General features: G+C 33.1%; 2 protein-coding genes across 2 annotated transcripts; both read left to right on the top strand.

Moving 5' to 3' along the window:
• Nucleotides 1-21614: 21614 nt before the first annotated feature.
• LOC133796266 (protein FAR-RED IMPAIRED RESPONSE 1-like) lies at nucleotides 21615-22169 on the top strand. The gene has a single exon (XM_062233739.1). The coding sequence runs from the start codon at nucleotides 21615-21617 to the stop codon at nucleotides 22167-22169; it is 555 nt and encodes a 184-aa protein (XP_062089723.1).
• Nucleotides 22170-22346: 177 nt separating this feature from the next.
• LOC133796264 (protein FAR1-RELATED SEQUENCE 9-like) lies at nucleotides 22347-23330 on the top strand. The gene has a single exon (XM_062233738.1). It carries the CDS (start codon nucleotides 22347-22349, stop codon nucleotides 23328-23330), a length of 984 nt encoding a protein of 327 aa, XP_062089722.1.
• The last annotated feature ends 1666 nt before the right edge of the window (nucleotides 23331-24996 follow it).

The raw sequence follows: 24996 nt of genomic DNA, 5'->3' as shown, positions 1-24996 counted from the left end.
AATGGGGATAATGGGCCGCATGCCCCAAACCAGTCGTGGGGTGCCTGAACACGCACGTTTATGCTGCATGTCCGAGAATTCAGGAATGGAGTAGACACGTGATGTCTAATATGCGCACGTTTACATTGCGTGGTTAACTTTATAAAGGGTCGGAGGTGTCAGCTCCAGCTCGTACCTCGAGCTTGATGTAGTCCCAGCTCGTGGTGTCCACACTGCTGACCCGATGCCTTTGAGTATTCTTACTAAAATTTTGGCTAGCTTGAGCTAAAGAGGTAGAGACTCGTAACAGCAGCTCCGGGTGGGTGGCTTCCACGTGGCTGATAGGGTTATGCCCTTTTCTAGCTCGCTAATAACCCGTGGATATTTAGGGCGTACAGGTAGTAGGGCGAAAAATGCATGGAACAAGCACTATTAGTGGCACTAGCCATAGTCAATTGTTCCAAATATTATACCTATTCACCTAATTAATTAATGGTTACAAACAGATTAGGTTGGAGGTTGCAATTTTCGGGTACAATTGATGTGTTTCCCTCATTATTAGGGCTCCTGAGTAACGAAGTGGGTGTTTACTCAAAAATGGCTTATGATGACGTGGCAAGAATTTCTCACACGTGGTTGGCACGGGGCAGCATCAAAGTGAAAAGGTGTTGTTGGACTATACACCAGCTCCTTCTTGCTTCATCAGATCTCGCGATTAGTTGCGACCAGCTTGGTCGCATACTTTGGTTTATTTCCTTTAAAGACATGTAATCTTGTAATAACTGCATTTATTATTTCCTCTTTGTTGCCTTCATACGCTGATATTAAGGATAATTAAGGCTGAATGGTTCAGGTAACCCCCTTCAGCCTATAAATATGAATGAGAGGGCTCAAGGAAGGGACTTCTGAACCTTTTTTTTGAGTAATGATAGAAAGAGCGTAAGTGTGATTATCCACCATTTTGTTGTAATTCTCCTAAGGCTTTTGAAACTCAAGAACCCTAGTTCTTTGATCACAACATTGAGATTCAACATCAATAATAACACTAAGTGGACGTAGGTTGTTAGCTCGGAGGTTGCAAATAGTGACTATAAATGCTATTGTTCTCTTCATTACAAGGGATGTTGAGTGAGTAAATGAGATATTGGAGATGTTAGTACTATAAGTAATACTAGACACAGTCAAAATCTTTAAAATTGTGAGAAATTTGCTTGGAAGTTGCAAAATGTGAGTACAGCTGATGTGATTTCCAAATTAGTAGGCCTTTTGTAACATCCCAAATTTGCTAATCAGGCTTAGTGCCTTCAGTAGTGTTTCAGGGGGGCATAAACGGATATTATGTGCATGTTTATGATTATATGCATAATTACATGAATTATATTATGATATGACTGTTTATGCTTGTTTAAGTGTATTAAATATAGTTGTGGGCCCGCTTCTTATTAGAATGGTATTTAGAAGACAAACACATGATTTTTACGTGGTTGGGGCGTTAATGAGCCTTAGTCCATGAGTCAGTTGTATTAGAGCTTGGACAGTCTCTTACAATGGAGTTTTTCTCCATGTTTTGACAGAGTAACTGTATATAAGTCGAAGAGAGACCCTTTCCCCAGTGCTCTATCGCCTGAATTTATAGGCTCATAGGAACACTGGGTCTGGGCAGGGCATGACCCGAGCCCATCAAAGGCGTGGATACTCTTGGCTTCTCTGGCAGAAGCCCAATAGAAAGGATAAAAATACATAGGTCGAAGAATCATTAAGGCCCAATGGGGCGGCCCATGGACTATATTTCGCCCGAAAAAATAGTGCTTTTGGTCTGGGCACTCAGAGTTATGAGGGAGATTCAAGGGAGAAAGCCAGTCAGTACTAGCAGCGCAGGTCTGAACTAGCGGCGTGCAATCCCGAGGTGGCCTTTTCCGCAGGTGAAAAGTGGGACAACCCCCACGAGTCGTGGGGCGGCTTCAGGGTCATGGATGCCTTTTCTTGCCAACCTGGAGGACATGACCCGGGTTCGTTTACCTTTGTCCCTCTTCGTTTACCATAGGCCCGGACCGGTTACCAGGCTCTGGGATTGTTTTGCGTATACCACGACCGTATCCCCAACTGGCCATACGTCTCCTGGGCGACTATCATGGATTATCTTCCTAGACACCATCCGGGTCCGGAACCACACTTGGGCCGTCGTCCTTGGTTACTCCCGTACTAAGCAGGCCTGGGCTGGGCCCATATCCAATCGCCCAAACTCCAGGGACCGTTACGGTGTGCCTTGTAAACAGTGCTAAACTCGCTAATCGAGTCATTTGGCCAAAATCGTGAACTCAGTATGATTAGCGGTTTAGGGATTAAAAACTTTGGTTAAGATGTAACGTTTCACTAGAACGTTTAACATATACATTGGGATCCCAAAAATATAATTTCAGAGTCTATTACAGAAAATATTTACAACAGGCCGTTCTAAGCAGCAAAACAGGGTTCAACCCTAGTTCCACTTTAAACCTCGGCCGTGGCGGACGAGCAGCTGCATATGTACACATCATCACCTAAGCTCTTTAACTCAAGGATGGTCCAGCTTCCTCTTGCCTTTACCTGCACCACGTAGCACCCGTGAGCCGAAGCCCAGCAAGAAAACACAATTTAACATGATATAATATCAACAGATAACATGGTATAATACCAACAGATAACATGATATAATATCAACAGTAATTGTAACAGCCATTTAGGACCAACGATCCAAAACTGATAGGTGACAATAGCCAAAAGTCACAATAATGAGCATCGCTCCCTCTAGCCATGTGACGATAGGGTCACCAGGGCTCAACTGATAAGTGATTCTTTCATAAGCTTGATCAGGACAGGTGCAAGGTGATTAGTCACCAACATAACCTTCCTCACAACTCTAGAGTCGAAGCTATGGAGAACGTCCCTTAGCCACGTGACTAACGGTCACCGGGGTCATATACCTTGGCTATAGACATCTGGTCGTAGACCAGGCAAGCGCTTATAGTTCTCATTGACCTTCCGGTCGGTCCAGCATTAATACCCCATATGAGTCATTCAATGCCGACCTCGATTAGATCTAATCTTTATTTGGCTCGGCGTTCACAACGCACTGCCACCTCTGACCCTTGGGTCGGTAAAACACGACCAGTGCTCAGCCTGTGATGAACTTAACTAATAAGTCACAGCTTCACAAACGGATCTGACACCATTGTCGATTCTGACTAATAAGTCAGTGCCATACACAGGTAAGCCATGCCACCCAACATATATCACATGTCCAATATCCATAAACAAGGAATTCGGCATGCTTACTTAACAAATATTAGCACCATTAGAACCATGCACAACACAGAGGCTCAAGCTCTGAGCAACATCATACCCAATATATAAAGCATGTCCTAATCACATGTTTCTCATGCATCATGTGCACTATTTCCAGCAATCCAACATGCACCAATAACAGCCATGCATGTCACGTTTAATAGTCAATCAACACGCATCAAGAATAGCCATGCATGTCATACTCAACAATCAACCAACATGCATCAATAATAACCATGCATGTCACATATTCACAGGGTGCAGTTTTCTTACCTCAAAGTCGAGCTAGAACGATTAAAAGAACGACCCTTGAGAGCGATCAACCTTTAGTCCTTTAGCGGTCACCTAGTCATAACCAAATATAAAACCTCATCAAAATGAGTAATTAAATACTTCCAAACCCAACCCAAGCCTCCGGAACATCGAATCCCACTCAACTAAGCAGTAGGATCGATCCTAGGCCCTTAGAGTTAAGTTTCCATCACAAAAACACACTTTTGGGCAATTTTTCCCTTAAGGGCCGCGGCCCTACATGGACCATGCCGCGGCCCGCCCCCCTGGCAGAGCCTCCTCCACCTTCCTCAAGCTAGGGCCGCGGCCCAACTTCGTACCAGCCATTTTTCTTCGTTTTTCCACTTCTAAAACCTTCCAAAAACCCATCCAAACATCTCCAAATCATCAAATCAAAGTTCCCAAACTTCCCAATGGTCCAAAACCACCAAAACCTGAAGCTCAAACCAACCAAAAACTCAACAATTCACAAAGTCCAATTCTAAGCTTAAAAACTTTAGAAACTTAGATTACCTTTGATTGGGTTGTTTTCCGTCAAATCCTTCGGTTAAGAAGCTTCTAATCTTCCCTAGGATCGCTATGCCTCGACCCTCGCTTGATTCCGACTCCTAGTACTCAAGATTTCCTCAAAAATGCTCAAACGGTGTAACAGACTGTTTTGAGAGAGAACGAGAGGTTTCTAACGTACGTTCTTATCTGGGAAGCTACTTCAAGCTTAAGTAACCTCAAATAAAACCTAGTGCTCGGGGTCCCGAAAACACCCCCGGGGATACTATAGTCAAAACTTCAAGAATTTCATCCTGATCTCAAATATTGCCAATTTATCATCAAATAAACATATCCATTACCCCAAAATTGACCCCGTTATGACAAAACCGCTAACTCATAATCTAGGATCGTCTCATGTCGAATAGCTCAAATATGTATCCATAATAATAAAATCTCAATCACAAATTACAATATGCACCCAATTTACAAATATGCCCTCAACAGGCCAAATTACCAAAATGCCCTCATAACTATAAATACTCCCATATGCGTGCATTTACCATCATATAATAATATAATTCACATGAACATGCATATGGTTATTAAATAGCATAATAGATCAATTATGGCCCTCCCGGCCTCCTAATCAAAGTCCTAAACCTTATTAGGAAATTTGGGGCATTACAGCAGCTTCGACCGATGGAATGAATCAGTGAAGTGGTAAGGATGAGTATATGCACCCGATGGTCAGTACTCATTGTAATGCTTGCACAAGATTGTATGGAAACATGGTTCTTCAGTCCACTCTTCATGAGCAGATTGAGCATGTTTCTAGACAAATAATGGCAAAATATGCAGCGGCAGAAAAGGAAATGGAAAATTTGAAGAGTGCTATATCGAAACAAGAGTTAAAACAACAGAGACTTGGGCGCAGCGTGAACACTCTGAACAACATTCTACGAAAGTGATGGCAAAGGGGAGATATATATCATACTATGATTATGTTCTTTACGATATTTTTAGTTTTTAATTTCTGTGGTTTGTAGACTTTTGGTATTTTAAGTGTGAACTTTTTCTATTATGTACTATGGTGAGCGCCTCTACCATTTTAAGTACATTGTTTTTCGATTTTAAGTAATCATTCCAGTGCCAAATATATATTTAGTACTTTACATGCAAAACTAATCATCCCAAAATCTTGAAAAATTCAATTCATATTAATGTTGAAGTATCTCCTCCCTATATGGTCCGAACACATCCTTACACTACATTTAATTGTCGTGTGTGCATGAGGTTTAATCTTATTAATATATATGTCATGACTTGACAAGACCATGGGGAGTTGTTGGGAGCATGGTAAGGACTTTGCCTATAAATACAAAAGGCCTACATTTACTTTTCAACCACAATCATCCATCTAAACATTCAACCATTCTTATTACTTCTTTTGATAGTTATTTCCTAACGTTCATCTATGGACACCAACAACCAATGCAACCAGAACTGCCCCGATGTTCCCGATTGCCATGGGTATGCTGATGCTGAAAGATGTGTTTGCGGGGCCACGCAAGAAGTGGAGTTTGCTTATGATCGACTGCAATTGAAGCACAAAGAAATTGAAGTTGCGGTCAATCAACTTAATGGCCAGCTCAACGAGATGCAACGTGTTTTTGACTTGTTAAAAGATCGTGTATATTCTCTAGAGACGTTGGTGGATGATATGGGGGGAGATATTATCACCCTAAACCAACTAATCAGCCAACTTTAGTGGCTCATCTAGTAATATTTATTAATATTTTTTTTTCGTTGTTTGAGAAATGAACTACATATTTCAAAATATGTTTTTCAATTCCTTCTCTTTCTTTAGAATATTATTGTCAATTGTTAAGCAATGGTTTATCTCTAATGGAATCTTTGTTCTCTATTAAATGTTTGTTATGTCATATTTATATTAAAATATTACCCTAGATTAGCAATGAATGTGTCCTGTTGAAAAAAAATTAAACAAGTCATGAAAAAACAATCACGAAGACAAGATGATTTCATGGGTTTTGCAAAATAAATATATTAATATTATGTTTTATTGTTTTCGAAATCAAGTTAGAAAATCTATTTACTGTTAAAATGATTTACTAAAATTTTTGATTTTTTTACAATATTATAAACGTGAACCATAAATTATGTGTAATTTTTCACTCGTTTCCAACTTCTTCCCAACAACATTGTAAAAAAATAAATTATTTTAATTCTTGTTTGAACTTCACGGAAATGACTCATAGGTAATTATTTTTTAACTTGTTATTATGATTTTGACAATTCACAACTCACATGGGTAAGTACTACAACGTGTAAGTACTTTTTATGGTTGGAATGCAATCACTGCACAAGTTAAATAGTATATAATTAAATTGATCTTCATGAGATAGAAGAGGACAAATAATATTACGTGCATGCGAGGATGACACCATTGTACAACTTAAATAGTATAGAATGTTACTTATATTTATCATAGATGAGGACAAACACAAATATCAAGACAAACATATAATATCACAATAATAGTACAAAATCTTGGGAATGATAGTCTTTGTTAATAGATAAGAAATAAATTTTCATATAAATAGTGGAACCGAATGACCATAGACTATTGCAATATTGCACGTGGGGGGAGTTCAAGAATTATCTTTCATTTTGCATGATCACTAGTTGGTGGATCGATTTTTATTTAAAATGATGGGAATGCTGTGAATAGTATTATAGGAAAAATAATTAAAGAAGGTGTGAGATTATTGAAAAAAAATGCATTGATATTAATTTATCTATTTTTGTAATATTATGCTATTCCTTGTTTGACAGCATAAAATAAGTTAATTATTTATCAAATATACTAATTTTGATCATTGGGGAGGAGTGAACTTTATAGAACATGACATGGACAATAGTAGATAATAGTACCTTTGACTCAGAGAAAAAGACAAGGAAGACAATTCAATTAAACAGTATAGACGATTGACCATTTACTGTTTAAATAGTGCTAGCGATTGACCACTTACTATTAAAATAGTGCACTTGAATGACAACTGTACTTTTGTAATAGTGGACATGAATGACTTATCAATCACGTGTGAAAAGATGAGAGAAATAAGCATGAGCAACAATTAAATAAATATCTAATATTTTTTTATAGATTACGAGAATGTTTTATATTATCAATGATAACACTTTTTAGATATAACAAAAAATGTTACAATATATGAAACAATAGCATTGAAACTCACTTAGTCGGTAAAAGTCCAAAATTGGAAGTTGGCTTTTTCTACACAGGATGTTAAGTGTTTAACTCTAACTAATTTTATTTTCTGGTGTTATATTAATAATAGCCTATGTTTTAGTGTAATATCCAAGTAGCTCAGTTACTTAATTGTTTGCTATTTAGTTATGATATGTTCATTAATAGTGTTAATTTAAAATAATACTTTTAGTTGTGGTATTATTTTAATTAATTTTAGAAAAAAGTGAGATGATTGCATAGATTACCATAGAACTAGGTTATCAAAAAAATTGGTATTTGTCTGAAGTTTAGAAAATACTCTATTTAATTATTTAAGTTCCTTGAGTTTAAAGATAGTTGTTAATATCTATTATAGATAAATTAAGGATAATTAAATTAAAATCTAGTTAATGGACCATATACATATATGTCGACTAAAATGGGAATACGTTGATTGTTTTTCTTATGTTCAAAGAAGTTGGTGGTATTTAGTAATTAAGTTAATTAATAGTGGAATATATATATGTATATTTTCTTTGATATTCAGAATTCAATTTGAATTGAGTTATTTGGAGCTAGTCTAAATAGTTAGATGGTTGAGAGATTCTAGGTAGACTTGTTAAGATATTTAGAATTTTGAAATATGAATCAATGGTTTATATTATTTTGGTGAGAATGTGTTATGGGGAATCACGTGCATGTAGTAATAATAATAATAAGATAATTGTAAAAGAAGTTGTTGGCATAGATAATTATTGGTATTGAAAAAAATATATATTATTTTACTATTATGAAGAGGAGATTTCGGCTGGCTTTATTGAAGTAAAACAAAATAGTTAATAGATATTTTTATGGTTTCAAAATTGAATAAAAGTGGTTAGTGTTTAGGTATATATATATATATATAGGCTTTATTAGAAGTGAGTCAAATATTAAGAAAGCGAAGCTGGAATATTAAATAAGGAGAAGAGAAAAGGGGGATAGTTAGTCGTAGACCTTTCCAATTTTCTTTGGAATCTCAAATTTAAGGTAAGGTTGTGTTACATTTTGATTGGTGGTTTAAATAATTTTCTTAGGAAGGGACTGATGAGATTTATTTATTTTAGGGCCCTAGCTTTGCGATCTCTCACGTACATTAGGAAAATTAGATAGTTTAGTATTATGATATTATTTATGTTTGTATGACCTAACATTTCAGGTACAATAAAGGGGTAAGTGTGTCTGGACCTAAGGTGTTAAATAATGTATGACGGACTATGTCCGATAGGCTCGGTTGCCAAAACTTTATGATGGACCTATGTCCGGTGTATGACGGACTTTTGTTCGGGGCTTAATTGCCACCCCTGTATAAGCACTTATCTTTTTATTATATCTGATTTGTTATTTTTTTTTTAGTTATGATTATGATATATGACCTATAGTTATGATTATGAGTTATGACCTATGATGTATGATCTATGACCTATGACTTATGACTTAGAGTATGACCTATGATTTATAGATTATGATTTAGAATTATGTCTTAAGATATGATATGATCTAGATGTTTGTGTTTGAATGACTATGGTGAATATATGTTATGTTTGATTATGTGACTAACCCTTGTTTGTATTTTCCTTACTGGGCTTAGAAGCTCACTCCTTATGATGTTGTTATTTCAGGAAATTAAAGATAGAAAGGTCGGTGGCGAGTGAGACCTAAGAGCTTCGTGATGTATTCGTTGGGGACCATATAGTCGAGCAAGATCGAGCGGGCCAAATTATTTACTTATTAAAAATTTTATTTTAAAGTTTGTTTTATTTAAATGTTGCTCATTTTTATGTTAAAGACAAGTATTTTATTTTTTTATAAAACCATGGATCCATGTATTTATTTGTAAGCTTTTATTAAATAAAAGAGCAATATTTACGATTATGACCCAACGCTGTGTTCTCGGTAATCTTTGAGAAATTAGGGCGTTGCATTTAGCAAAGCTATACGTGAAATAGGATGAATTTATTATTAATTTTATTTTATTTTTATACGTGTAACGTGATTGATCGCAGAATTGGTTTCTGCCCACTTCATGTCAGATCTTTTGTTTTTCCACCTTTTTTTTTTTGCTATATTAAATTAACAATTGCTAATTTTGTTTCTAACCATTATATATGCATGTAATAAATTCCATGACTTTGTTTTTCCAACTTATGATTAATACCACACGTATATTTTAAAAACCTATTAGAAGTTTATATTAAATTTGAGTAATTGAATGGATCACATTTAATAGATTTAAGCCTAACCGATCAAATTCAATTATTCATTGAATATTAGATTTTTACAATTTGTGGTTATAGAAGACATTTTAATTGTTCAAACACATGTATTGATTACTAAAACTTGACTTTTTTTTTAATATTTCAATTTTTGGGTATTTTTTATGTTACAATATATGAAACAATGGCATTGCAACTCATTTAATAATTTGAGTTAGTTTTAAAATTATTTGAATGACTATAATGTAAAACATAACTTCATTAAAAAAAAAAATAAAATAAACAATAATAGTCAGGTAATATTTTAATTGAGTTATTCAATAATCTTTAAATTTTTATATTTGTTTATTGTGTAATTGACTTCATTATTTATATTATTTTTCTAATATAAAAATAAGTAATAATTTTAAATTTTTACTTTTGTGGAGAAAATAGATTTGTAATAGTTGGATTATTTTGAAAAAAAACTAGTTTGGATTATGTTTTATAAAAAAAGCAGGTCAATTAGGTTGGATTTTGTTTTATTAAACCAACAATCAGATTATATATAAAAAAAACCTACATTTTTTATAAAAAATAAATTATTCGGATTTTTTGGTAATAGTTAGCAAGATATGATATGACAAGGTAAATGTAACACAATCTTAGTAATAAATGGTAATAAAAGACAAGTAAGACTATTTTTGTAAATAGTGCACACGAATTACCGTTTACTATTGACATAGTGCACATGAATGACCACTGTACTATTGGAATAGTGGACATGAATGACCGTTCAATTGGGGATATAATATTTTATTTAACACGAATGACCATTTACTATTGAAATAGTGCACTTGAATGACCACTTTACTATTTGAATAGTGGACATGAATGACCCTTTCAATTGTGGAGATAATATATTATTTAGGTTTTGGCACTAACGTGAAAAGTGCACAGGAAAAACCATGGCCAACCATTAAATAAATATCGTTTTTTTTTTTATAGATCATGAGTATATATATATATATCAATGACAACACTTTTTAGTTATAACAAAAAATGATACAATATATGAAACAATGCCATTGGAACTCATTTAATAATTTGAGTTAGTTTTGATATTATTTGAATAACTATAATGTAAAACATAACTTCATTAAAACAAAAATAAAATAAACGATAATAGCCAGATAATATTTTAATTGAATTATTCAATCATCTTTTACTTTTTATATTTGTTTATTATGTAATTGACTTCATTATTTATATTACTTTTCTAATATAAAAATAAGTAATAATTTTAATTTTTTACTTTTGTGGAGAAAATTGATTTGTAATAGTTGGGTTATTTTGAAAAAAAACTAGTTTGGATTATGTTTTACAAAAAAAACCAGGTCAATTAGGTTGGATTTTGTTTTATTAAACCAACCTTCGGATTATATATAAAAAAAACCTACATTTTTTATAAAAAATAAATTAATCGGATTGTTTTAGTAATAGTTAGCAAGATATGATATGAAAAGACAAATAAGACTACTTTTGTAAATTGTGCATACGAATGACCGTTTACTATTGAAATAGTGCTCGTGAATGACCACTGTACTATTGGAATAGTGGACATGAATGACTGTTCAATTGGGGACATAATATATTATTTAACACGAATGACCATTTACTATTGAAATAGTGCACGTGAATGACCACTTTACTATTGAAATAGTGGACATGAATGATCCTTCAATTGTGGAGATAATATATTATTTAGGTTTTGGCACTCAAGTGCACAGGAATAACCATGCCCAACCATTAAATAAATATCAAAACTTTTTTTTTATAGATTACGAGTATATATATAACAATGATAACACTTTTTAGTTATAACAAAAAATGTTACAATATATGAAACAATAGTAATCCTTTAATATTTTCAATTACTTATAATTTCATGTACATATGCTCATAAAGTAAAACATACTTAATTCAAACAAACATAAAATAAACAATAATATTCAGGTAATATTTTTATTGAGTTATTTAATAATCTTCCACTCTTTATATGTGCTTACTATCTAATTGGTTTGATTATTAAATTACTTATGTAATGAATCATAAGTAATAATTTAAAATTTATAGTTAGAATGGAACCAAATTTATTTATAATTACTTTTAATGTGTTCAAGCTATAGAATGCAATAGTAACAATACAATAAAATGTATATTAAAAATTGGAAGGTTGAACACGATTTGGAAAATTTTCCACAATGTGATGTCATGTCAACTTATAGTCAGAAACTATTCAATGTTTTGACATGTTGACACTCACAAACAAACAAAATACTCGTGCATTGTATTCTATTATTGTTGTCTGTTTGGGTATAAGTTTTATTCATATTTCTTAAAGCACACCTATTTAAAAGGCATTTCGTTTAATTCTACTTGAAAGAATACAGTCCAAAAAATATAAACTTATTGGAAACATTCATAGACCTAACACACTAAAAAACAAAGTGTAACACAATGTCTTCCGGAGAATTCGGTACACCAAAAAGTGCTTCTCCCATGGTTTTCGGGACTCCTGGTTCGTCAAGAAAAAAGGGTTCATCAATTTCGAGTCGACACAAGTTAGCTCATAAAGTTGTCAAGTGTAGGCAATGCCCCGTTTTGGAAGATGAGTTGGAGGAGGAGATGCGACTAAGGCGAAAGGCTAACTGACAATGTGTTGAAGCTAGGGACCTTTTGTTTGAATTGGGTGAAATAATATTCAAACTATTGAAGACTTCCAGCTTGGCAAGAGAGCAGACGAGGAGTGTTGATGAAGTTGTTGAGAAGATTGCAGACCTACTAAATAACCCATCATCCTTGGTGGAGAGTATTACTCCTGTAGACTGAATTCCTGCTTTGAAATCCTGCCACAAACTTGACAAGCCCTTTTGAGAGTATGACAAATTTATTAGTAACCTCCTCTCCGTAACAATTCATCTGCAATATTTTGTATTGGTTCTCCTACCATGTGTTGTTATTAAGTTAGAACAATGTTCCAGTTACATGTAAACTTGTCTTACTATAAGTTGGACCAGTTATTCTAACAAATTGGTTAAGTTTTAATTAATTAGCAGCTTGCTTCATCATGAACGTCACATGACTTGTATGGGTTTCGCAGTTAAAATTATAAGTTATTGAAAGTGAAGATAATTGGTGTATATTTTTAATTGTGCCTTTCATTGCTTGAGTTCTTAATTTGGGTCAATAAAAAATTTTCAACAACGAAATTATAATTTATATTAAAATACTAGTAAAAATAGACACAATTAATATTATTTTTTGTCCATATTATCAACATACCATAAATGTACCAACTTTAGGACAATTCTGGCTAAATAAGGGCTATATATTAGTTTTTACGCAACGAAAAGTAATGTAAAACCTACTTTTTGGCTAAATGTAGAACACTTACTTTTTGGTTTTTTTAAATGAAGTTGGTTATGAATAGTTATATATGTACTAATTTGACTAGTCTAGATTGGAGGAAAGCTTTGAATTGAATGGTAGGAAAAATGTACAAAATTAAATATGGCAGTGACATAACTAGTTGGGAGATGTGACCACACACGAACATGTTGAACATTTGTTAAATGTTACAAGACCTATAGTATTTTACAAATGGTCAATTTAGAATATATAAGCAAAATGTTATGTACTAAATTAAAAATAGAATTGTAGGGATTTTTTTATATGTTTTAAGACCATGAAATAATTATTTATTAACTGATTTTTTTAGTGAAAATATAATGTTTTAGAGGAAATTAATTTGTATTATAAATTATAATATTATTAACAGTATACCTGAAGTTCAAATAGTAATGATATAGTTGAATGATAGAGTAGAGGACCCATGACCTCAATAATTGTGACATTGGGTCAAATTGTGAAAAGATTGACTTGTCCCATCAAATCAATCCAGAAGGGTTCGCATTACTATTTTATAAATACAATATTATAATATGATAAAAATGTGTTGTATTATCTTTTTATTTTTTTAAAGAAAAAAATATTTCATCATGTGTCATTTACGCGCACCACGGAATCCCATTGCCCAAAAAAATTTATTTATTATTTATAACATCAACGGTCACATTTTCCCAAGAAGAAAACGTGTTTTACCTTGTGGAGGGAATATTTGAGAGGTTTAGAATTTTTTTTGGAAAATTTCAAAGACTATATAAAAAACAATACCGTCCTCATATTGTCTCAATTTGTTTGAAATTGTTAGCCAAGAAAATTGAAAAATGAGGAGCCCAAATAACCCCTCTACTAATGATGAAATGTCTGTGTTCATAGGTGGAAGGGGTTCAGAGAGTTATTCTGGGTCCGACAATGGCGAGGATGAGTTTGATGATCTAATACTCTCGAATCCTTGTGAAAAATGCGGCCCGTCAATTGAGGGGATCAACGAATCCAACAACATTCGGCACAAAATCATCAAATTGGCAAAACAAGTGCTAGAAAAATATAATGCTGCAGCAAACGAGATGACCACCTTATCAGCCGCCATTCAGGAGATGGAGAGGAAGCTCGACGCACTCGCTCGTATTGTAGAGGCTATCAATAATACACTGGAAGGGTGATACCTGTACTCAGGTAGTTCCACTTATGCTCCTTCAATTAGATGTCTTTCTACTTTCGTTTTTAATGTTCAAGAATCTTCGATGTTATGTTTGTAATTTTATTTTTAATTGTTGTATTGTAAATCGCTGTTATGTTTTTTTTTTTAAATTTAACGCGTGACATTCAAAATGCATAATGGTTTTTATTGATGTCTGATATTTATGTTATTTTGTTGAACATTGAATTGAAGGGAAATTAATCGATAAATGGGGCAGAATATGTTTTTCTGTTCTAAACGTAGAAAGGAAATTAATACCCATTTCTGAGGGTAGTGTGTTAATCATTGTCTAGATAGTTGTTTCAAACCTAAAACAAATATTAAACACAACCATAACCGCCTGAAAGATTTGACTATTAAACATAACCAAGACGAAAGTGGGTAGAAAAATGTTACATTTGAAGTGACCTTTCAGAAAAAATAAAATCATTGAATTTTTTAATAGATTTCTTATACTCGAAGTGACAATTCAAGGAGGGTAGTTGTATAATTATTTGTCCTTTATAGGGTGGGGTCCGGCGTGGCGTCTTATAGTGTGCATTTTGACATTTTTTTAATATATTTTTTTGTTGTGGGAGGGTACACGTGAATGAGTTGGGAAGGGAACCTGATAACTTTTATAACTTGATATTATATGTGTTTACTTAGAAATAAACTTGTTTGTAAATATGGACGAATTAAGATATTCTTAAATTCACACACTTTAAATTCCCCTCTCTAAGAGCACTCATTGGGAGTGCTCTACTCTATCCCTTAAACACATTTTTTTTTTTCTATTTTACCTCTAAGTTTTACATTACACCATACATCAGATTCTCTATTTTTTTTCTCTATATCATTTAAATATTATTAATTTTAATTATTTTCTATCACTTTCAATAATATATCTATTTCTTACAATAATATTTATATATCTTTTAATACTTGCAATAGATATTTATGCATAATGTCAAATATAATAATATTTTATTTTCAATTAATCCAAATTTATAAAATAACCTAAAATATATTTTTCTTACAACTTTTAAATATTTTATTTTTTATTCATTTCAAGTATTTATCTAATTATTAATAATATTATTATATATCTTCATATTTACATTAATATTTATTTCAAATATTTATATAACTAAAGATATTGAAAGATTTGTTATACAAAAATATATGGTAGAGAGAAAATATATATATTAGAGTATATATATAAAAAAAGAAAAAAAATAATTACAATTTAAATAAATTAATCATAACTAATTTTTGGTTGTGTTGCTAGTTTCAATTAATATAAAATAACTAAAGAAAGACATTTAAATAAAAAAAATGGAAGTAGAGCTTGAAGGAGACAAGGAGAGAGAGAAAGTATGAGAAATTAATAAAAAAATAATTTAGAGTATGAACAGTATGTTATAAATGTAGTGTAGTACTGTAGCAAGGTTAAAACATTTATGTGATGGAGCTCTTTTTTTGACCGGTTCTCTATTGGGACTGCTCTAAATCGGTGTTGTATTATAAAGATGATTTGGAGGGGTAGACTACTTGTCAAAATATAAAATGTGATTATTTACAAGTATGAGTGGTCAAGTTTCAATGTATACATGCCGTGTAATCAAAATGAGTTCACATGTGTTGGTAATAATTACAATGAGTTGACATGTGTTTTGATTTATTTTAATTTTCTGGAAAAGCATACTTACTCCAAAACTTTTGTAATCTGCAATGTCACATTTCCTTCCCAAATGAGGTAAGGCCTATAAATGGAGCATTCATTAGCCATTTTCAACTCATATTTTCCAAGAGTCTAGAGAAATCTCTCAAACAAACGAAGAAGACAATTGTTTTAATATTCAACCAATAAACCATAATTGCACTGAAAATTGTCCAAACCAGCCACACTACCATGCCCTACCCGCTCTTTCCCATAACTGCCCTCTATGTGAAGTATCCCAGCAAGTGGCCAAGCAATATGAGGAAGTTGTCATGGTCAATGATACAGTATCCGTCCTAGCAAGCACAGTCTCGGGCTGCGATTTAGATATGGAGGCCCAATGCAAAGATGTTAAGTTAATTGCGAAGAAGCTAGAGAAAAGGCTCCGTGACATGGAGACAAATATCCACACTTTGGTGGAATTATTTTCACAACTATTTAGGGGATGAACTAGACAATCATTCCTTCATTATGTTTAATTGTTTTTATAATATGTTTTAGACTTTTAAATTGTAGATGTTTCAAGCTTTATTTATATTTTTTGAACTTTGTTTTTTTTTTTTGGGTTATTTTATGTTTTGTTTAGTGGAATTTGAAGATTGTGGGAAAAATAAAAGTTGCTCTACATGAACTTATTTCTTATATAGTTAAAAAGTTACAGTGTTACAAAAATATTGGAATATATTAAATAACTACCACAATTAATGTTCACTTAACAAATAAGAAAATCGTTCTTTCTAGGAGGGTAGAAAGGTAATAATTTTGTTTATCATATTTTTATAATCCAGTGATGTAGATTGTTGGAACAATGCAAGGGTAATTCACAATTATTTTAAAATATAATTGTGAGTTGGAACTTCAAAATTACTTCATGCCTTTTGGGTGATCTCACTAATTATACATGTGTAGAAAAATAGTCCCATTAAAAAAGTGCACATACAGACAATATAGCACGTATATCTGGTCAACTATTGCATGAAAGACATGATATTTTAATATTTTTTCCTACCTATTTATAGAAATTATTCTAGCCGAAATGGTTTAGATCATCATTACCAAAATAATACTTCATAAGTGCTAGTGGGAAGTGTGTTAGAACTAGTACCTCTCAAAACTCATAAACTTATTACCTTCATTCAACATGGCCTATAAAACAAAATTGAATGAATTTTGTCAAAAAAACCACTTACCATCTCCCTTGTACGTATGCACAAATCATGGGTCCACTGACAAAGCAATGTTTGCTGCCTCCATCACAGTCAATGATGAAGCATTTCGTGTTCCCGCAACATTTAACACGAAGAAGGAAGCTATGAATGATGTAGCAAGGATTGCATATGGATTCCTCTCTGTTGAGAAAGCCAACTTTCAGCATTTAGGATTTAATGGAGGTACTCACTTTTAAATATATAAAGGGTCAAATATATTTTTTCTTTAAACAATTATTACATTTTTCATATTATTTACTTCTCAACCCTAATGTTTAAATCCCACTTTATTAAACTAAGGACCATCATCAAGTTCCCATGGTAGTAGGTCTCCTTACACATCTTTTGAAAAAGACATATCGTGGAAAAATATCTTGCAAGAGCGTCTCCAAAAAATGAATTGGAGCTTGCCAAGATATTATACAAAAAAATCTGGCCCGGATCATTGTCCTACATTTATCTCACGTGTGGAGGTAGAATGTAGAATATTTGAAGGAGTGGAAGAGTGCTCCAAAAAACTGGCTGAGAGGAGTGCTGCCAAGGTAGTGTGCAATGCCTTGACTTGATTTTTTACTATTCCATATATAATTAGTTTTTAAGTACACAAAACTTTATTAATGTTATTCGAACAAGTACAATTTTAAGTTGGTGCTACACCACTTTTAATAGTATGGTTATTATTAACTATATTTCAATATGTTTATAATGTTTGTACTATCTAGGTGGGTGACAATCTCTATTGTAACTATTAGATCATTTTTAAAATATTAAATGCTATTTCTAACGGTATTGTAGTAGTTACTATTTACATATTTTGTTTCTTAATGATATTTACTTCTTAACCTCATTTGTTGGTTATCCGTGTGATCTTACTATTTCACCTTTTTAGAATGTATGATAGTTCCATGAAGCAATCATATTAATGGACCTAAATAAATTAAAATAATATTAAGAGTTTTGTATTGAATTTTTTTTTTTGTGAAAAATTTCCATGTGTACATTGGACACTTCTTAAAATACCTAAACGATGATTAAACAAAATTTTTTTTTGGGTTGTACCAGACACGATATGTGTACTTTTAAGGTGTACCAGTTGTGGGAAAGACACATAAATTGTAACATTCCATAAAAGTATGACTTCTCCCTTTTACATTGGTAGTGGCCCATTTATGTCTGTCGCCTACCCTAAAGTTGGGTGACGAGGTGGGGCCAACGACCCAAGACCACTGCGTATGCGTATGGTGGGATCCACTGCCCCAGCACCTTCTCTTCTTCCTCTTCTGTCTGCTTCTTGCTCTGCCTCCGGTCTCACTCACAATCACAATCACAATCCCACTATAGAAAAATAAAATCATGGCCCCACCAAATCGACTTAGCTCATTCAAGGGGCAACACCTCCTTCCTTTCAATTGGGCCTTGCAACAGGTTACAAATAAGATTGCATAAACTTCTAAATTATAGTTAAACATTTATATAATTGTTAATTTCAACCATAATACCATCATAGGAATAAAATAATTAGTGATTGAATATATAATTAAGCATAAATATTTAATAACTCTTTGGCAATAAATATATCGTTTAATTTATTGAAAATGTGACTAAAAATTATTTTTTTTAAATTAGAATATATCAAAATTTTAGCCGTTATAAAATAATTTTTAATTATTAGTAGTGAATAATAAGGACCATAATAGAAAATAATTATTTTTATTAAAACTTGTTATGAATGTATCTAAAAATAAAATGTTAATTTAGATTTTCATGTCAATGAATGAGGACAAAATCTTTTAGTTTGGTGGTTCTTATATTTGGTGGGTCCACAGAATTCAATGTACAATGGACTGTCATGCCACCTAATTTACTATTGAAACTATTGGCAGAATAGTATGTGAACAGTACTTCCCATGCCGTGGCCTTACATTTTTAGGGTCCACTTAATTTAATGTGGCATGGCATAGATACATTTTACTATTGAAAGTATGGGTCAAATAGTATGTGAATAATACTTGGTGACTAATAAAAATCAGACTACACGAAATGAACACCTATATAATGGATGGTTGGTATAGTGCATTTATTGGTTAGAGATTTATGCATAAACCACCAAGAAGACAACTTTTCTCCCTGAAATTAATTATGTCGTCCGGAGAATGTGGTACTCCAAACAGTGCATGCCCGATGCATTGCGGAAGCCCGGGATCATCAAGGATGAAGGCTTCATCAATCTCGACTAAATCCAAACGTGTTTCTATTAAGTGTGTTAATTTTTCTAATTGCACTACTCTTAAGGATAAGTTGTATGAAGAGAGGAGACTGAGGAATAAGGCCTATAGACTTTCTAAGGAAGCAAGAGACCTCCTGCTTGATTTATCAGATTTGATCTACAAATTAACAAAGACAACCAATCTTGCAAATGAGCACATGAAAGGTATTGAAACGGTGGTCGATAATATGAACAATCAATTGAGTATGGCCGCATGTTTGAACTTGGACAATGTTGATTGATCCGACAACTATTACCAGACAATGAAGCCCACATCAACCCATTTTCACTATGTTAAGTATTTTTAATTTGTATTTGCTGGAGTCTTAACTCAGATAACCTTACTTGGTCTCTTAGGTTATTTAGTGTTTCAATATGTTGTGGTTGAATTAAAAATACCATGTAGTATGGATATTAAATGATTGTGTGTACTTGTACGAAAATGTCATTATGACAAACTTTGTGGTGATGTGGTTAGTTTCTAGATTTTAGTAAATGTTGACTATTTTACATTATAAAATATGTTGAATGGATTTATTGTTTTAACTATTGTAAGTCACAAGAAACCACTAGTCGACAACACAAAGTTTACAAATTAAATCAAGTAACAACCAAAATTAGAGGATAAACATACATGGCAAAATAAGGGTCAATTGTTTAATAAAATATTTTCATTAAAAACATATATTTCAGGTGGCCCAAAACATCAACTGGGCCTCGTTAAAAAAGGTGTACACTTTATTCAACATTAAATGTCCCAATAAATATGTTTACCTAATAACTTGCTTGGATAAAAACCTGTATCCCCCAACTTTAAAATTTAACCAACAGCACATTTTGTGTTCACAATTGAATAGAATATAACAAAATCTGGAGGATATGCCAAGTTCACCTTCAAAAGTTTCAGTGCACGAATCTCCTTGAACAAGGTGAGCATAATCTTTATTTTATTCTCTTCAATCAAACTAAATTTATGTTGACACTATTTTAATTTGAGTATGTCTCCTATTTTATGTGGGAACCAAATAGGGGCTATAATTAAAGTAATAGAAACTGACCATATTTTTAAACAGCAATTTCATGACTCAAAGTTTGTACACATGCACATATGTAACTTTCAAGGTTGTCATAAACAATCACTTAGTTTAGATGTCAAATTTTAATTTAGTTAAAAAAATCGTTTTATTATTAATTTAAATTCTTTTTTATTTTCAAAGGAAACTTATCTTAAGTCTATTAATGCCCACATTCCCTCATCATTAGAAATTCTTCCAATATATTGACTAGCTCATTTTACTGGGCCTATTGTTTAATCTCCTCAATATCAATGGAAGGCCCAAATAAATCTTACACTTGAAAATGCATTGGCCTTTATTATTTACGTTCACATTTCCTTTAATTTGGGTATGTCTCCCATTTTCTATGGGAACCAAATAAGGAAAAATTATAATAATATGAATTTTCTTCTATTTTGAAAATCCAGTTTCACATTTGTGCCATGTTATTACACACCTTCGCAATATCAAGCTTTTCACCAATATCGATTGAGTTTACAGGTCAAATTGTATGTATAATGGGCTATGTAAAACATACAATAACTCTATTCATAATATATTGCCTAAAACTTGGCTTTTCTTTCCCAGATTTAACTTAAATATGGACGAGGTAGGAAGTTTGCAAGAAACATCAAATTGGGAAAATATACTACAATCTTTGGGGATTGAGAAACTCGCAAATGATATTGAGACGGAGGATGTCTAGGGAAAGGTCTTGGAGTCCCTTGAAGAGTGGGAGGATTTTTATTACACATACTCTTTGTGGGTAGGCTTCAGTGTCCGCAAAGCAGATGTATAGAAAAAAAATCGGAACATCACCATGAGAAAATGGGTATGTTCAAAAGAAGGTTTCCGCAAACACATGGAAATTGACAAAGCCGGTGGGAGCAAACGAAAAACATCTATTACTAGGACTGGTTTCCAAGCTAGTTTTTGAGTCGTAATGATGGGCGATGAGGGTCCGTGGATTTGCAAGGAATTCCAACCTTTGCACAACCATGACAAGGCAGCATTAGATGAGTTGCGATTTCTGAGATCAAAATGTTCCGTGTCAGAAACCCTAGTTGCTCAAGTGAGGTCAATGAACTAAGTTGGGATAAGAACTTCACACATCATCTCCCACTTGGCAATGCAGTCTGGTGGGTACGAAAGGATGCCTTGCCAGCTACGAGACGTTTACAACAAGGTCGCCCATGTTAAAAGAAAAGAGAAAAGATGTACAGATTCAGATGGTGCTTTGGGATATTTGGATTGTCTGTCAAAGAGGGATCCAAATTTCTTCATTCAATATCAATGTGATGTGGACAACAGATTGGGGAACCTATTCTGGGCGGACGAATATTCTCGACGGGATTTCGTCGCATTCGGTGAGGTTATTGGATTTGACACAACATATATGACAAACAAATATAATAAACCCCTGACAATTATTTTGGGCGTCCATCATCATTTCAAAACCTGCATATTTGGAATGGCACTGCTTAACTCCGAGGATGAGCAAACTTACTTTTGGTTGCTTGAAAAATTTATTGAATGCCACAATCATGTAACACCAAAGGTTGTGGTGACAGATGGAGATGGAGCTATCAAAAATGCTGTCTTGAAGTACTTCCCAAATGCAACTCATCAGTTGTGTGTGTGGCACCTGTGTACCAACGCTTTAAAAATTTCAAAAGACCCCTGATTCTTACAAGGATTTCAAGATGTCATGTACAACTATTACACAATAGAGGAATTCATGCAAAAATGGGGGGAATTAATACACAATTTTGACCTCCATTCTAGCCAATGGTGCACCAACACTTATCACAGTCGTCGTTCATGGGCAGAGACATACCTAAGAGGGAAATTTGTCGCCGGAATGCGGACCAACCAAAGATGTGAGTCCATGAATTCAAGTATTAAAAAATTCCTACATGCAAGTTATAGTCTCCGTGAATTTGTTACCTCGATTGACGTTGCTATGACAAAGTTGAGGCACGTCGAGAGAGTAGATGATTACAATAGTCGACACAGTAGTCCTCCAATACCAGGTCCCAAAAATGCTCTTAAGACATACCATGAGCAGTGTGCCAAATTATACACTAGAAATATGTACTATAAAGTGGCTGATCAAATCAAAGCGGAACATGCGTACTTTGTCAACAATTCTGAAGACAACGGTGAATCATTCTCCTACAGTTTGTCAAAATTCCAACACGAGGATAGAGTGTACAACGTTCATTACCACCCACAAGAGGAGACATTCACCTGTCACTGCTTGCTTTTTGAGACAGACGGCTATCCATGTAGACATATTTGGGCCGTAATGAAATACCGTCATATGAAGATAGTACCACAGTCTCTCCTGCTGAAACGGTGGAGTAAGAATGCAAAAGCAGACCTCCCCCTCGAACTAAAGCAACACTCCACAGAAAAGCAACAATTATTTGAAATGGCTAGGCAGGCATCCCTCGCTTTGGATACAAACTTGTTGAGCTATTACGCTTCCAAGTCTGAGCAATCTTACACCAAAGCGAAACAAGAAGTGGCAACACTAACTGCAATGTTCAAGGATGTAGTTCCATTGGAATCAAACACTGGTGACAACGACTCGGGACGATATCAAACCTATCAAGAAAATGAAAACATTACCAGGGACCCTACAACTTGTAGAACTAAAGGATCTGCCTATGCAAGAAACAACAGGGACAATGTTACAATAGATATGTCGGATGGAGCCGTTAAAACTAAAAGGAAGTGTTCGAACTGTTATTCTGCAGACCACAATCGAAGAACATGCCCTCAGCTGGTCGGTCTACCGCTTCCTCACAGTCAACAACCCTCACCAAGTAAGAGAGCTTAGCATTCGGCTAAATTCGACGAATCTAGATGACCATCGAACTTTATGACAGAATGATAGTGCAAATTGACTAAGTGTCTATTTTCGTAGGCATTCTGTCCTACTTAACAATTAAAGTGTTTTGTAATGGTTTAGGTGGCTGAATTAGTATAACAATTGCATTAATGTAAGTGAATTCAAATTGTAGCTAAATAGTAGATTTGTTTCAATGGTAAAAAAATATTGATTATGGCAGTTCAATCATATTTGTAATGTTTTAGAAAGGTAGATTAATGATAATCAAATGACCAATCCTAAATATACGTTCCTTTTTTAGTGACGCTTCACTCTAATTGATAAAATTAGATAACAAATTGACTGTAATCGTTTCTTTTCTTTCTCTTCATTATATACCATGCGTATCACTATTATTGAAATTTCATTAATTGTACATTAAAGAGTAAATTAGTAAAAGTATTCATCTTCACAATTAAAATGAAGGATTACAAAATATGACATAATTACACTTAATCATATCGTGTAGATTCGAGCCTACTATCTATACTTACGAGATTTTAATAGTAAGTAACTTTGTTAGCTTTTTTAATTGATTGCTTAAAGTATATATGCTTCTCACCAAATAGGCATAAAATCATTAAAACCATGTTTAAAGCATAATATTAATATGAATTAGGTAATTAATTAGGATAAAAAAAACAAAAAAAATTTCATTGTTAATGCAACTCACCAAACTTGTTTATTACTACTTCAAATTTACCAATATTATTCTATTAATTAAACTAATAATATTGTTATCTTTATCGTTAATTAGGATAAAAAAAAAGTGTTAATTAGTTTTGATAGTAGCAGTCCTCATTGTTTTACTAACTTTTCACTACAATATTCAATACTACATCTTTTGATATATTAATTGATCACTACTTTGTCTACTGGTAACATAACAAAAGGGGAAGATATATTAAATAAAACATCTTCATTACAAAAATTTATCTTACTGCCCCATTCATAACTTTGGGCCTAATAAAAAAAATCTCAATTTTAAAGTTTATTTCACTGTAATAGACCCTTTTCGTTTGGGCCGTGCTCATGGACTCGGACTGACCCATCTACCTGTGTTAAACAGTATGTGTTGCGAAATCATAAACAATGTGCAAAATAGTAAGAACAATGTACTAAATGTACAGTCAATGTAAAAAAACAACAAATATGTTATGAAGCTACAAATTACATAAAGACCAAAAGTTCAAGAAGTACAATTACCAGAAAACCACCCCCAACGTGTAACTATTCACATTAGATATTATAAAACCGGTTATCTCCGGTGGCTTGCACAGTTGCATTAACTGTGCGATGGGACAAACTACACTATTTAGCCTCACTTTTTATCAGAAATAGTGTTACAATGTCAGTCCAATAGTAGTACAAATTGGGGCTCCCTTTGACTATTTTCTGACTGAATCGTTCCGTGAACGGAATATAATCCAAGGCCTATATATATATACTTATAAATGTTAAGAATCATTACCTACACTTATAGTATATATATATATATATATACTAGGTAGAAACAACGTGCATTAAATATTATTTAGTTTTAAAATTGTAAACATATTTATTTTTATTATATTTTTTAATTATCATATAAATTTTAAATAAATAAGTAAATAAT

Source organism: Humulus lupulus, chromosome 8 (assembly GCF_963169125.1).
Source record: "Humulus lupulus chromosome 8, drHumLupu1.1, whole genome shotgun sequence".
Lineage (NCBI taxonomy): Eukaryota > Viridiplantae > Streptophyta > Magnoliopsida > Rosales > Cannabaceae > Humulus > Humulus lupulus.
This window is presented reverse-complemented; position numbering and strand designations above follow the sequence as displayed.